The following is a 15,280-nucleotide window of genomic DNA, read 5'->3' as shown; positions in this document are numbered from 1 at the left end:
CACCATCCCATTCACTTTCATTAGCCAAGCGGCTTTCCCCCTGCAAGCGTTTTAAAAAACGTTTCAGAACCACTCTGGTGTGCACCAGCCCTAACGCCGATTTAGACAGGTTTGTGAACAATATTTGAGAGTAATGGGACCTTTGGGCGTGTAGAAAATGTTTCAGATCTCTGAGTTCAGCTCATGCAAAATGGGAGCAAAACCGAAAGTTTTGGGTTTTTTATTTTTTGCTCAGTGTAGCTTCTACCACATCCTGAATATAAAACTCCTGCAAAAACTCTGCAATCATAAACATGTTCTATCTGAACAAACTTCTTTCAACAGAGCTGAGCTCGTATCGAGGACTAGGCAAGCTGTGGTTGGAGACACCCATAAGACAATAACAGTTACGACTTTGTTGATAATTATTATCATGAAGCTGGAAAATGGGAGGGGTGGCTGAGAGAGAGAGAGAAAGTGATCAAACTACAGCTGAAGTGCAGATGAAACTAGCTGAACGCTCGGCTTCAGCAGCCGTCTATGGGACGCAGGAGGAATATTTAAGCTCCTACAGTCTGCAAGTAAGATCTATAACTCTGAGAATAAGCAAGGGATGATGTTCCAGAGAGTGGACACCCCGGATCTGTACTCAGGACTGCAACCCCAAGGACTGTGCATATTGCTGGAGTGCCAAGAGAAGTGTACACAGGTCCTGTAACCCCAAAGACTGGGTATGTGTTTATTGGAGGAGTACATGTTGGGGTGCACCCAGGAGCCATAACCTAGAGACTATGCATGCTTCTGGAGTACCAGGAGGAGTGCACCCAAGACCTGTAACCCACAGATTGTTCATACTGCTGGGGTAACAGGAGAGCTATACCCAGGACCTGTACCCTAGGGACTGTGCAAACTGCTGGAGTACCAAGAGGAGTGTACCCAGCACCTGGAATCCAGGGACTGTGCATACTGCTGGGCTACCAGGGAAAGTGTACCCAGCACCTATAACCCAGGCGGGTCCGTTAAAAATGGCGCCGGCCAAATAATGGCGCCAGACAGTTAACGATAACGTGTTTAAAACGAAAAATATCGTTTTTTTTTTCTGTGAAAAATATCGTTTTGATTTTTTTTTTTTCGTTTTACAAATTTTTTTTTTTCGTTTTATGCTTTATCTTTTCGTCTTTTTGAACGGTATTCTTAGTTTATAGTTTATATTTACCTTTACATTTAAATAAGGTTAAATATCGTTTTCCAATTCAATTACTTTCACTTTCTGTAACGGAACGTGTTGAATCATCCGTAGTCTTCTTCTGTTGACTGCAACACCATTGAGAATCATGATGCCTTTGGTGGCTCGGCTTGTATGAAAATATTCGAACTGTAGATGGCGCTGTGTAGCATCCTTTTATGACGCACAAGGATATGTAAGTAATGTTCTGTGTGTTTGAGAAGTGCAGTTGTAGCACACTGGTAAAGTGCTGGACTGTGATGTGAATTTTACAGGTTCGAATCCTCTGAACGTCATAATTTATTTTACCTTAATAGAAACATATACTGCCCTAATTAATTTTACCCTAATAGATATAGATACAGCTTCTATTTTTACAGCAATTAACGATTTCTTCTGCAATTATAGATTATTTATAAACTAGTGTTTGTGTTATAATATCACAGCTGCATAACGCATACAATTTTCAATAGGAAGTGGGACGCAGGAAGATGAGAGAAAAGAAATTTCTTGCTGCAAACTTATGAAAAATAGATGTACTGGTTTTTTTTAAACTAATCACTGCAGTTATTTTTCTTTATTTGTTTAGCCATTAATTGCTTGTCTCTCATGTTTATTCTGTCATCCCACTCCGTTTTCCACGTACATTGTTATATTCGTTATGCAGCTTGGATATAAAAAAAAATAAAAAATGAATCCTCTTTTAAAATTATTTTTATTACAGTTTCCTTTTTTTAATGTATACATAGCTGCGCATCTATAAATAAAAATGTAATCCTAATAAAACAAGACCATTGACTGGAATCGAACCGGCAACTAAACCTGTTTCAAAATTTTCACCAAAGTACAATGCTTTACCCCTGTACTAAATCGCCACCACGTTAACTGTCTATATTTCCAACAATATATTATTATCTTCCAAACTCCAATACCCCTGGGTTAAATTAGTACCACACTAACTAGCTAATTGTCTATTAATATTAATTTATGTCCCTATCACAGTGTATGTCAACAATAATTTATCATTAATTAAAAGTGCATTTAATTCTCATAAACCAATTTGTGTATCCACTCGCGTACTGCGCCGCAAAAGTGTCAGCCCCAGGAGCATGTTTTGGCAAGTAGCTTAGGCTCCTGGCACACTGTTTAGCCGTTGATTGTGCCCTGTGATGCATGTGCATCCGCCGGCAATATTTTCCGCTTATCCGCGATGTCAACCGGCTGGCTGTTTGAAAGCGCGCTGTTTTTAAGCGCCGGCGGTTTGTTTACCCTTGTATTTCTTCATGTAATGCGTATAATACGCCTTCTAATGTATAATACGTGTAACATACAGTCTGCCGCCTGCCCTGGTGGTCCCAGTGATCGAGTGACCACCTGGACAGTCTTCAGTCACCCTAGTCTGCACCAAACAAACGGATCCTGCCACCCCCTTCCCTCAGATCACCCAAAGCACCCCTCAGCCGGCCCTCTCCTCCCCGCCCACCCCTTCAGACCCCTTTTTTCACCAAATCACTCCATAATCACCCATTAATCTCTCCCTGTGACTATCTGTTAAAGCTATTGTTTACATTAGTCCCTTAACGGTCCCCTGGTGTCTCCTGATCACCCCCCACACCCTCCGATTCTTTACATTCCCCCCCCCCCTTTGTACTGTATACATCTATCCTTCAATATAATCACCAGTCAATCACCCGTCAATCATCCATCAATCTACCCCTGTCACCACCTGTAAGTGGTACCCATCAGAGCAGACTCTAAACTTCCCCTTGGGTTCACCCAATCATCCGCCACTACTTCAAAGAGCCCACCAGACCCCCTCTGATCAACTCGCTAGTGCACAGTTCGCATATATTCTCCCTTCTAATTACCTACTTGTCACCTATCAAGCAACCCTGTCAGTACCCGTCACTACTACCCATCACATTACACCCTAATCTTCCTCATGCTTCTACCCAATCCCCAGCCCCCAACCTCACATTGCACCACACACCCGTTCTTATCAAGTCCCCAGTTCAATGTTTTCACATATTCTCCCTACTAATCACCTATCGATCACCTATCCGATTATGGGAACCTGTGATTTTCTGTTTGCGAACCCTGTATGTGAACGGCCGTCGAAGGTTCGGTTCGCATGAACTTCGCTAACTGCAATAGACTTCAATGGTGAGGTGAAGTTCGAAAACTAGAAACATTTTTGCTGCCGACAAAAGTCATGTAAAAAATGTTTCAAGGTTTCTAACAACTTGAGATCTTTCAGTGAGTACAAGAGTGTTAATTATTTTTTCAAAAAAACCTAATAGTTTCTGTGAAAATCAATTGTAAAGTTTCAATGTAAATTATCCTTCTGACCGGGGAAAAATATACCCCCGCCGACTTTAATGTTTAATTGCAAAGCCCCTTTAAAAGCTAGATACACCAAAATTACTTGGAATGTGAAGAAACACAGTGGAAACAAGAGGAATAAAAAAATTCTCCCAAACACTTTATACTTTGTAAGTAAATTGATTTAAAATTAATAAAAAAATATTCGATTCATAGAAAAAGAACCGATTATTTGAAACGATCCAGTTCATTCATGAGCCGTTAGTATATCAGACAATTCGTCCATGGAAGGTCGTGAATCTGCTGGCTCCAGCTGCTGTCTCTCCCCACATGCCTGCACCTGTCAACCCCCACCTAGGTTGGCACCCAGCGCACCCATGGTGCACTGGGTTCAAACCTAGGTGGTGGTTGACAGGTGCAGGCAGGTGGGGAGAGACAGCGGGAGCTAGCAGCTATGCATCCAAAAATATGCATTCTCTGCTATGTGGGTGGGGGGCTTTGGAGATCTTCAAATAACTTAATAGAACATCGCAACATAAGAGGATACAGTTCCTTGGATCAATTACCGTGGATATTGCTGGGGTAAAATTTTTATAAAGGGACAGGTAAGTATTTATGGTTCATTCAGAACATTAAAGGACATTTTTCGTGTTTGTGTTTTTATTTCATTTAACCCTTTGTGGAAATGTGTAAGGGGTACTTTCTACCTCCATACTCATTTCTCCTGGGAGGTGGTGGGCATCTGTGGTCCCCTTCTTAAAGGGTACTCCCACATGCCACCATGAACCGCCCCCCAGGGAGTCGTCGCCACCACCTCCTCCTCGGGCACCGGAGGTGGGGAAGAGCCCCTTGTCCATGGATTGGACAAGGGCTCCAGTGGGTGTAGTGAAAGGCTCGGCCTCCCCTCCCCCCCCCCCGTAGCCCCCCATACCATGGACCATGCGGGGTGGTATAGCTCATGTTGAGAAGCCCCAGTCGGACGGGGCTCCGCATTCTGCCTATCCCAGCCTGCATGGTGGACAAGGGGTAACAGAGGCTCGGGAGGGGGGACCCCACCCTTTTTTTTTTGTTACATTTCCCACACTCAGCCAATAAAAACAAAAAATATATATTTTTAAAGGACTTTGTAGGCCACAAATGTTAAAAAAAGGTAAATACCTTTTATTAATCCATATCCATTGAGGACGCCATCCGCACCCTCCCGTGAATTCCGCCATGGCTCCAGCACTAATAATTTCCATGGTCGAGTCCCGACCCCTCTGACTGGGTTGGGTTTTCAAGTCATTCCCCCCTCAATATGGACGACACAGATTGCCGCGGCTGCGCGTTACGCATAGACGCGATTGCGTCTACGCAGCTCTAGCACTTCCTCCCGATTAGTCCAATGTATGCACCCATATTGATGACGGGGTGAGAGGAGGGTCTGGAGCTGATCAGCCGCAATCACGCCTATGCAGACTGCACAGCAGTCTAAAGGACTTCCGATGCCACAAATGTGAAAACATTTAAACACCTTTTCATAATCCAGATGCATGTAGGACGCCATCCGCGCCCTCCCGTTAATTCCCCCATGGCTCCTGCAGTAATACCAACCCCGCTCGGGACCCGACCCCTCCACTAGAGTTTGGCCGAACGGTTCGCCTGCGAACGTTTCCATGCAAACTTCAGTGGTTCGCGTTCGCGTCCCGCAGGCGAACTTATGCAGAAGTTTGGTTCGCCCCATAATGCACCATGAGGGTCAACTTTGACCCTCTACATCACAGTCAGCAGGCCCAGTGTAGCCAATTCAGCTACACTATCCCCTGGATCCACCCCCCCCCCCCCCCCCAAATAAAAGGCAGGCAGTGGCGGCCATTACGCTCAATCGTGTGCCTGCGTTAGTGAGAGTAGGGCGAGCTGCTGCAGACAGTCTCTCATAGGGAAAGATTATTTAGGCTTAGCTTGTTCCTGGCTGCATACCTGTTCTGTGAACCCACCACTGCATACCTGTACTGTGAACCCACCACTTCATAACTGTTCAGTGAACCCGCCACTGCATACCTGTTCTGTGAACCCACAACTGCATACCTGTTCTGTGAACCCACCACTGCATACATGTTCAGTTAACCTCCCACTGCATACCTGTTCTGTGAACCCACCACTGCATACTTGTTCTGTGAACCCACCACTGCATACCTGTTCAGTGAACCTGCCACTGCATACCTGTACTGTTCATTTAACCCGCCACTGCATCCCTGTTCTGTTAAGTCAACCCGCCACTGTTTAACTGTTCTGTTCAGTTAACCCGCCACTGTATGCCTGTTTTGTTCAGTGAACGTTTTGTTCAGTGAACCCGCCACTATATACCTGTTCAGTGAACCTGCCACTGCATACCTCTTGTGCGAACCCTCCACTGTATACCTGTTCTGTTCATTGAACCCGGCACTGTATACCTGTTCTGTTCAGTGAACCCGCAACTGTATACCTGTTCAGTGAACCTGCCACTGCATACCTGTTTTGTGAACACGCCACCAAAACTTACACTCTCGCCATGGTGCGCACCAGTTCATCACGGCCGTCACTACACAAACAGCTGTTTGCGTTGCGTTACACGGTGAGTTTCGTGTGTCAGTGTGAAGCAGTATCTTAATTACACTACCTGATAGATGTATACATATGCAAGATGTTTTAAAGCACTTTAGGCCTGTCATTTAGCATTCAATGTGATTTCAGCCCTTAAAACGCTGCTTTGCGTCAAACCCAGATGTTTTCACAGGACTTTTGGCATGTAACCCACTCCTCCACCTGGGTGTCCAGGTGTTAGACCCCTTGAAACATATTTTCCATCATTTTAATGGCCAGCATATTTTTTTTTTTTCAAAGTTCCCATCCCAATTGAAGTCTATTGCGGTTCGCGAATTTTTACGCAAACCAAACGTTCCGCTGAAGTGTGTGAACCTAAAATTGGAGGTTCTGGCCAATGCAGCTGAGAACCTACTAGGCCCAGCTTACACCGTGGAAGGCAGTCCAACATTCATTATTTAAAAATTTTGTTGTCCTTCACTTAAAAATGGGTATATTCCTAAACAATTTTCATGTTGTGTTATTGGTGTACACAACAAATTCTTCACATGCCCATGTTTTTTTATTCAATGTCCAGGTCACGATTTAATAACATCCTGCATGTCCTGCACATCAGTTCCAATACAACCAGTCATTTGTGAGGACATCCTGCTTATGAGTCGTTTCAACAAAATCTGCCACTCATAGAACACCTGAAGCTTATACCCCTGAACAGTGATTTTTAGGCATTTGTTTGAAAGAAATTTTGTTACGGTTTTTTGTTCCTAAAATGCAATGGCCGTTTAGGAACCTCAAAAGTGAACACACTTACAGAAAGAAGACCCCATAATCTATTCCTTTAGTTTTATGGTGAGTTCATAGAAGATTGTATTTTAATTCTCAATTTTTTAGACAATAATTTTTTTTTTTTTTTTTTTTAAAGTAAGTTTGACTTGCAACTCATTTGTGACAAAAAAAAATAAAATTCTATCAACTCATCACCTAACGGAATATCTTGTGGGGTCTTCTTTGTTAAATTTGTTCACTTTTTGTGTTCCTATACTGCCCTGCCATTTTGGTGGCCATAAATTATATTGAGTAGTCTATAAACCAAATGTCTCATAATGAGCTGTGAACAGCATGTGGTGCCCCTTAGCGCACTTAAGTTATCCATACACTTGTTGATTTGCCATCAGATTCGACCAACAGACAGATCCCTATCTGATCGAATATGATCATAGAAGGAGCATATGGATACCTACTGCAAACATATTGTGAACCGATTTCAGCATGAAACCGTTTACAAGCTGTTGTGGTGGTGGTGCTGCTGCCGCCGCTCCCCCCCGCATACATTACCTGCTCCGCCGGCTCGACTGCCCCCGGTCACCGCTTCTCTGTCTCCGCTCTGGTCTCCGGCTCCAGCATGCTTCACTTCATCCTTCCCGGCAGGAAGGTTAAACAGTATAGCGCCCTCTACTGTTTAAACTTCCTGCTGGTCATGAATAAGTGAAGGCAAGCAGGAGACCAGAGCATAGATGAAGTGGAGAAGAGCGGGGGCATTCGCGCCGGCGGAGCAGGTAATGTATGCGGCTGTATTGCGTTGGTCGTCGGGCACTCGAATGCCGCTAGCCATGCGCTCTTTACCCGCGGGCGATCGTCGCTTATTTTCCGCACGGCACGATCGACGGGATCGGACGGAATGGATCGAAATTCGGCGTGTAGCGACAACGACTGTCAGCAGATTCGATCCCAGTGAACGAATCTGCTGTCGAAACGGGCACAAATTGGGCCAGTCTTTGGCCAGTTTAAGCCTTCTCAAAAAGTTCACGTTTCTTGCATTGTTGTACTCAGCAGAACTAGTATCATGTCTTTAATGATATATTTTTAAAGATACCAATATTGTTTTAGAAAAATTATCTCTGTATCTGAATTTTTTTCTTTTTTACACACAGTTTTCCATTTACTTAAATATTTATAGCACTCATCATTGTTTTTTGTAAAAATACCCCCCAAAAAACATTATACTACTTTTCAAGAGTAATGCTATACCACGTGTGTTGCACTTTTTGGAAGCTGATATGCGCTAGGAGTTCAATGTGTACATTTTCTGATTTCACATGTAACTTTTAACACTATTGATATTGATAAAGTAACAGTTTTTAGTGATCACTGTACATACATCATTGTGATACTTACAATTGGGTGATAGGACGTCTTACTAGTGGGATCTGAGGCTTTGGACAAGTTTGCATAAGGCCACATCTTGCCTATTATGGCCTGATCCCATACTTATGAGTTCTATGTTTTCACATGTGGTTTCTTGACTTAATGAATTCTTGTCTCAGTTTCATATGTTAAGGTACTATACATGCAAACAATGCTAGTTGAAGTAGAATTGAATGGTTAATAATGGTTTAGCCTTCGGTATTGGTACCTTCAACTGTACAGAATTTTGTATTATCTTATTGTAACGGTTGTTGTCAGCACACACAGTATTTCTGATTATTGATGCTCTGCAGTATCAACAATAATACAGATGATATACCTGATTATGTGTGATCTGCAGAACCACCAATAATACCAGTATAGCTTTTGACACAGGACACCTAATGTGGTAAAGTGTTTGGTTCAACAATAAGAAAAGGTTATCTCCCCAGGAGCAGGAGATAGAGAGTCAACTGCAGGCATTGGACCCCTGAGCTGCATGTGGCCACTGACAGCTGAAGCTGACCTCCTCAAGCGGAGGAGAGACAGACTGTACTGCAGCAAGGGATTCCATGATGGATTGGGAATCAGACTGTACTGCAGCCACGGATTCTCTGATGGACTTTGAATAAGACTGTACTGCAGCCAGTGGACTCCTATGGAGTATAGCACTCTGACTGAATTGCAAGAAGCTCTTCCTGAGGAACAGGTAGCTCTTTCAAATAATTCTCACCTGGAGATTTAGTGTCAAGAGTAGTACAATAAGGCCGGTCACTTAAGTGATGCGTGACATCCAGAAGGATCAGACAGGCCAGGTCGGCAACACACGAGTACACAAAGTACATAGACAGAAGGCTTATTGGGTAACCGGGTACAGGCCAGTTTGGCAACTGGTCGACAGATGGGCAGAGGTACCGAATCAGTAAGCAGGTGAGTAATCAGGAAACACAGAGTTCATAACTAGAGATGGGCCGAACAGTTCGCCGGCGAACGGTTCCCCTCTAACTTCAGCTTTTCACGTTTCAGAACTTTCGCGAACTTTTGCGGAAGTTTGGTTCGCCCAATAATGCACCCTGAGGTGTCAACTTTGACCCTCTACATCACAGTCAGCAGGCCCAGTGTAGCCAATTAGTCTACACTAGCCCCTGTATCCACTCCCTCCCCTAATAAAAGGCAGGCAGCGGCCATTACGCTCACTCGTGTGCCTGCTTTAGTGAGAGTAGGGCAAGCTGCTGCAGACTGTCTCTCATAGGGGTAAGATTAGTTATGCTTAGCTTGTTCCTGGCTGCATACCTGTACTGTGAACCCACCACTGCATACCTGTTCAGTGAACCCACCACTGCATACCTGTTCTGTGAACCCACCACTGCATACCGGTTCTGTGAACCCACCACTGCGTACCTGTTCTGTCAACCCCACCACTGCATACCTGTTCTGTGAACCCACCACTGCATACCTGTGCTGTGAACCCACCACTGCATACCTGTTCTGTGAACCCACCACTGCATACCGGTTCTGTGAACCCACCACTGCGTACCTGTTCTGTCAACCCCACCACTGCATACCTGTTCTGTGAACCCACCACTGCATACCTGTGCTGTGAACCCACTACTGCTTACCTGTTCTGTTAACCCACCACTGCGTACCTGTTTTTTTAACCCACCACTGCATACCTGTTCAGTGAACCCACCACTTCATACCAGTTCAGTGAACCTGCCACTGAATAGGTGTACTGTTCAGTGAACCCGCCACTGCATACCTGTTCTGTTCATTGGTCCCGCCACTGAATACGTGTACTGTTAAGTGAACCCGCCACTGCATACCTGTTCTGTTCAGTGAAGCCGCCACTGCATACCTGTTCTGTTCAGTGAACCCGCCACTGTTCAAAACATTTCCCACACTCAGCACATGAAAATGGCTGCTCACCAGTCTGACATCTCTCATGTTTGACAAGGCTTCCTCTCTCTCCAAAACATTTGCCACACTCAGCACATGAATAGGGCTGCTCACCAGTCTGACATCTCTCATGTATGACAAGGCTTCCTTTCTGCCCAAAACATTTCCCAACCTCAGCACATGAATAGGGCTGCTCAACAGTTTGACATCTCTCATGTATCACAAGGCTTCCTTTCTCTCCAAAACATTTCCCACACTCAGCACATGAAAATGGCTGCTCACCAGTCTGACATCTTTCATGTATGACAAGACATCCTCTCTCTCCAAAACATTTCCCACACTCAGCACATGAATAGGGCTGCTCACCAGTCTGACATCTCTCTGGTATGACAAGGCTTCCTTTCTCTCCAAAACATTTCCCAACCTCAGCACATGAATAAGGCTGCTCACCAGTCTGACATCTCTCATGTATCACAAGGCTTCCTTTCTCTCCAAAACATTTCCCACACTCAGCACATGAAAATGGCTGCTCACCAGTCTGACATCTCTCATGTATCACAAGGCTTCCTTTCTCTCCAAAACATTTCCCACACTCAGCACATGAAAATGGCTGCTCACCAGTCTGACATCTTTCATGTATGACAAGACATCCTCTCTCTCCAAAACATTTCCCACACTCAGCACATGAATAGGGCTGCTCACCAGTCTGACATCTCTCTGGTATGACAAGGCTTCCTTTCTCTCCAAAACATTTCCCAACCTCAGCACATGAATAAGGCTGCTCACCAGTCTGACATCTCTCATGTATCACAAGGCTTCCTTTCTCTCCAAAACATTTCCCACACTCAGCACATGAAAATGGCTGCTCACCAGTCTGACATCTTTCATGTATGACAAGACTTCCTCTCTCTCCAAAACATTTCCCACACTCAGCACATGAATAGGGCTGCTCACCAGTCTGACATCTCTCATGTATCACAAGGCTTCCTTTCTGCCCAAAACATTTCCCACACTCAGCACATGAAAATGGTTTTTCACCAGTGTGAGATCTCTCATGCCTGACAAGATGTGATTTCCATACAAAACATTTGCCACATGTGGACCAGGAATGAGACCCTCCAGCAGGGGGAGAGCTGTGCTGGGTATGGGGCCCTTCAGGGTTAGACAGGTGAGTGGAGTCTGGGAGAATATTTAGGGTAACCAGGATATCTGCAGGACACTCTTGTCCAATGACATCATCTTCCGTTGTACAGTCTGTGGAGACAGAGAGACGAGTCTCTTAGAGGTTCCTGATGACTGGACTCTGCCCTGTTTTGCTCTCTGTAACAGTTTTTTCCTCTTTATTTGTCCTCATCATGTCACCCTCCTCCACAGACTGCTGTACACTCCTCACATATTTCTCCTCTTTTTCCTCTTTACTTGTCCTCATGTCACCTTCCTCCACAGACTGCTCATCACTCCTCACATACATCTCTTCACAGAACAGGTATGCAGTGATGGGTTCACTGAACAGAACAGGTATGCAGTGGCGGGTTCACTGAACAGTACAGGTATGCAGTGGTGGATTCACTGAACAGAACAGGTATGCAGTGGTGGATTCACTGAAAAGAACAGGTATGCAGTGGTGGATTCACTGAAAAGAACAGGTATGCAGTGACGGGTTCACTGAACAGTACAGGTATGCAGTGGTGGGTTCACAGAACAGGTATGCAGTGGCGGGTTCACTAAACAGAACAGGTATGCAGTCGCGGTTTCACTGAACAGTACAGGTATACTGTGGCGAGTTCACTGAACAGAAGAGGTATACAGTGGCGGATTCACTGAACAGAACAGGTATACAGTGGCGGGTTCACTGAACAGAACAGGTATGCAGTGGCGGGTTCACTGAACAGTACAGGTATGCAGTGGCGGGTTCACTGAACAGAACAGGTGAACCCACCACTGCATACCTGTACTGTTCAGTGAACCCGCCACTGCATACCTGTTCTGTGAAGAGATGTATGTGAGGAGTGATCAGCAGTCTGTGGAGGAAGGTGACATGAGGACAAGTAAAGAGGAAGAAGAGGAGACATATGTGAGGAGTGATCAGCAGTCTGTGGAGGAGGGTGACATGATGAGGACAAATAAAGAGGAGGCAACTGTTACAGAGAGCAAAACAGGGCGGAGTCCCGGCATCAGGAACCTCAAAGAGACTCGTCTCTCTTTCTCCACAGACTGTACAACGGAAGATGATGTCATTGGACAAGAGTCTCCTGCAGATATCCTGGTTACCCTAAATATTCTCCAGGACTCCCCTCACCTGTCTAACCCTGAAGGGCCCCATACCCAGCACAGCTCTCCCCCTGCTGGAGGGTCTCATTCCTGTTCCACATGTGGCAAATGTTTTGTATGGAAATCACATCTTGTCAGGCATGAGAGATCTCACACTGGTGAAAAACCATTTTCATGTGCTGAGTGTGGGAAATGTTTTGGGCAGAAAGGAAGCCTTGTGATACATGAGAGATGTCAGACTGGTGAGCAGCCTTATTCATGTGCTGAGGTTGGGAAATGTTTAGGAGAGAGAGAAAGTCTTGTCATACATGAGAGATGTCAGACTGGTGAGCAGCCTTTTTTATGTGCTGAGTGTGGGAAATGTTTTGGAGAGAAAGGAAGCCTTGTGATACATGAAAGATTTAAGACTGGTGACCAGCCTTATTCATGTGCTGAGGTTGGGAAATGTTTAGGAGAGAGAGGAAGTCTTGTCGTACATGAGAGATGTCAGACTGGTGAGCAGCCTTATTCATGTGCTGAGGTTGGGAAATGTTTAGGAGAGAGAGGAAGTCTTGTCATACCAGAGAGATGTCAGACTGGTGAGCAGCCCTATTCATGTGCTGAGTGTGGGAAATGTTTTGGAGAGAGAGGATGTCTTGTCATACATGAAAGATGTCAGACTGGTGAGCAGCCATTTTCATGTGCTGAGTTTGGGAAATGTTTTGGAGAGAAAGGAAGCCTTGTGATACATGAGAGATGTCAGACTGGTGAGCAGCCATTTTCATGTGCTGAGTGTGGGAAATGTTTTGGAGAGAAAGGAAGCCTTGTGATACATGAGAGATGTCAGACTGGTGAGCAGCCTTATTCATGTGCTGAGGTTGGGAAAGGTTTTGGAGAGAAAGGAAGCCTTGTGATACATGAGAGATGTCAGACTGGTGAGCAGCCTTATTCATGTGCTGAGGTTGGGAAATGTTTTGGAGAGAGAGGAAGTCTTGTCATACATGAAAGATGTCAGACTGGTGAGCAGCCATTTTCATGTGCTGAGTGTGGGAAATGTTTTGGAGAGAAAGGAAGCCTTGTGATACATGAGAGATGTCAGACTGGTGAGCAGCCTTATTCATGTGCTGAGGTTGGGAAATGTTTTGGAGAGAAAGGAAGCCTTGTCATACCAGAGAGATGTCAGACTGGTGAGCAGCCCTATTCATGTGCTGAGTGTGGGAAATGTTTTGGAGAGAGAGGATGTCTTGTCATACATGAAAGATGTCAGACTGGTGAGCAGCCATTTTCATGTGCTGAGTGTGGGAAATGTTTTGGAGAGAAAGGAAGCCTTGTGATACATGAGAGATGTCAAACTGTTGAGCAGCCCTATTCATGTGCTGAGGTTGGGAAATGTTTTGGGCAGAAAGGAAGCCTTGTCATACATGAGAGATGTCAGACTGGTGAGCAGCCCTATTCATGTGCTGAGTGTGGCAAATGTTTTGGAGAGAGAGGAAGCCTTGTCAAACATGAGAGATGTCAGACTGGTGAGCAGCCATTTTCATGTGCTGAGTGTGGGAAATGTTTTGAACAGTGGCGGGTTCACTGAACAGAACAGGTATGCAGTGGCGGCTTCACTGAACAGAACAGGTATGCAGTGGCGGGTTCACTTAACAGTACACGTATTCAGTGGCAGGTTCACTGAACAGGTATGCAGTGGTGGGTTCACTGAACAGGTATGCAGTGGCGGGTTCACTGAACAGGTATGCAGTGGTGGGTTCACTGAACAGGTATGCAGTGGTGGGTTCGACAGAACAGGTATGCAGTGGGGGGTTCACTGAACAGGTATGCAGTGGTGGGTTCACAGTACAGGTATGCAGTGGTGGGTACACAGAACAGGTATGCAGCCAGGAACAAGCTAAGCCTAACTAATCTTTCCCTATGACAGACAGTCTGCAGCAGCGCGCCCTACTCTCACTAACACAGGCACACGAGTGAGCGTAATGGCCGCTGCCTGCCTTTTATTAGGGGGGGGAGTGGCTCCAGGGGCTAGTGTAGCCTAATTGGCTACACTGGGCCTGCTGACTGTGATGTACAGGGTGAAAGTTGACACCTAAGGGTGCATTATGGTGAGAACCAAACTTCCGCAAAAGTTCACGAAAGTTCACAAACGCAAAACGCTGAAGTTCGCAGGGAAACGTTCGCCGGCGAACTGTTCGGGCCATCTCTAGTGCTGTGGGCGATAAGAGGGATGGAGGGGAGCAGATCACTGTGCTTGTTGAAGACTACGGTGGGTGCAGCCTGCCCTGGTGGGCCATCGATCTCTTGGAACAGCAGGTCAGGAACCATCAATTATATTGCTATATTAGTAAGTTATGATCATTTGCCCTATTAGAAACATTATTTTTTTTTTTTTCTGAACATATTAAATTATCTAATAAATAAAAATTGTTGTACATTAAACATTTTTATTACAATTTTTGGCCAATACTCAATTCATGTGGGAATAATACAATTTAGGTCAGCATTAAATTTAAAGTTTAGAGGGTGCTATTTGTAGGGGAAGAAAATATGAAAACAAGTATTAGACATGAATTGGTATAGTAAACAAAAAGGGTATAGTATACTGGTTAGGGCAGAGGGCTGATGTGAAAAGACTCTAAAATTTTCAAGTTCAAAACTCAGTGGTAGTAAAAATTATACATTTTAATTTTAGAACTAAAATTGATACTTTACAAATATAGTACACTTATTTCATGTATATTGATAGATTACAAATTTATTATCAAAACACATATGAAATAATTAATGAAACATATGCATAAGTACTGACCCATATTTAAAAAGTAATGATAAATGCTAACATAATTAATGATCTCTCTTCTT

At 44.7% G+C, this 15,280-nt stretch overlaps 3 protein-coding genes across 4 annotated transcripts in view; 2 read left to right on the top strand and 1 right to left on the bottom strand.

The window, feature by feature from the left end:
- Positions 1 to 455: 455 nt before the first annotated feature.
- Positions 456 to 15,280, top strand: part of LOC137542188 (arylsulfatase G-like) — a 211,213-nt gene continuing 196,388 nt past the window's right edge. For both annotated transcript variants that reach the window (XM_068263914.1, XM_068263915.1), the window contains exon 1: positions 456 to 1,400. The gene's annotated coding sequence lies outside the window, so the exon portion shown is untranslated. The remainder of the gene's footprint in view (positions 1,401 to 15,280) is intronic.
- Positions 10,137 to 11,639, bottom strand: LOC137541047 (zinc finger protein 182-like). Its single transcript, XM_068262196.1, has 2 exons — positions 11,531 to 11,639; positions 10,137 to 11,422 (listed from the first exon to the last, which is right to left on the bottom strand). Exons 1-2 carry the CDS (start codon positions 11,637 to 11,639, stop codon positions 10,137 to 10,139), a joined length of 1,395 nt encoding a protein of 464 aa, XP_068118297.1.
- LOC137541046 (zinc finger protein 84-like) lies at positions 12,282 to 14,003 on the top strand. The gene is made up of 2 exons (XM_068262195.1): positions 12,282 to 12,434; positions 12,645 to 14,003. The coding sequence occupies exons 1-2, from the start codon at positions 12,282 to 12,284 to the stop codon at positions 14,001 to 14,003; spliced, it is 1,512 nt and encodes a 503-aa protein (XP_068118296.1).

The sequence above is a fragment of the Hyperolius riggenbachi genome, chromosome 12 (assembly GCF_040937935.1).
Source record: "Hyperolius riggenbachi isolate aHypRig1 chromosome 12, aHypRig1.pri, whole genome shotgun sequence".
Lineage (NCBI taxonomy): Eukaryota > Metazoa > Chordata > Amphibia > Anura > Hyperoliidae > Hyperolius > Hyperolius riggenbachi.
The sequence above is the reverse complement of the archived record's forward strand: the minus strand, read 5'-3'. Positions and strand labels throughout refer to the sequence as shown.

Coding starts and splice junctions, on each gene's coding strand:
- LOC137541047 (XM_068262196.1), bottom strand. CDS start 11,639: ATGTATGTGAGGAGTGATGAGCAGTCTGTGGAGGAAGGTGACATGAGG. Junction 11,423..11,530: donor ACAGCAGTCTGTGGAGGAGG/GTGACATGATGA, acceptor CTGTCTCCACAG/ACTGTACAACGGAAGATGAT.
- LOC137541046 (XM_068262195.1), top strand. CDS start 12,282: ATGAGGACAAATAAAGAGGAGGCAACTGTTACAGAGAGCAAAACAGGG. Junction 12,435..12,644: donor AGTCTCCTGCAGATATCCTG/GTTACCCTAAAT, acceptor TGTTTTGGGCAG/AAAGGAAGCCTTGTGATACA.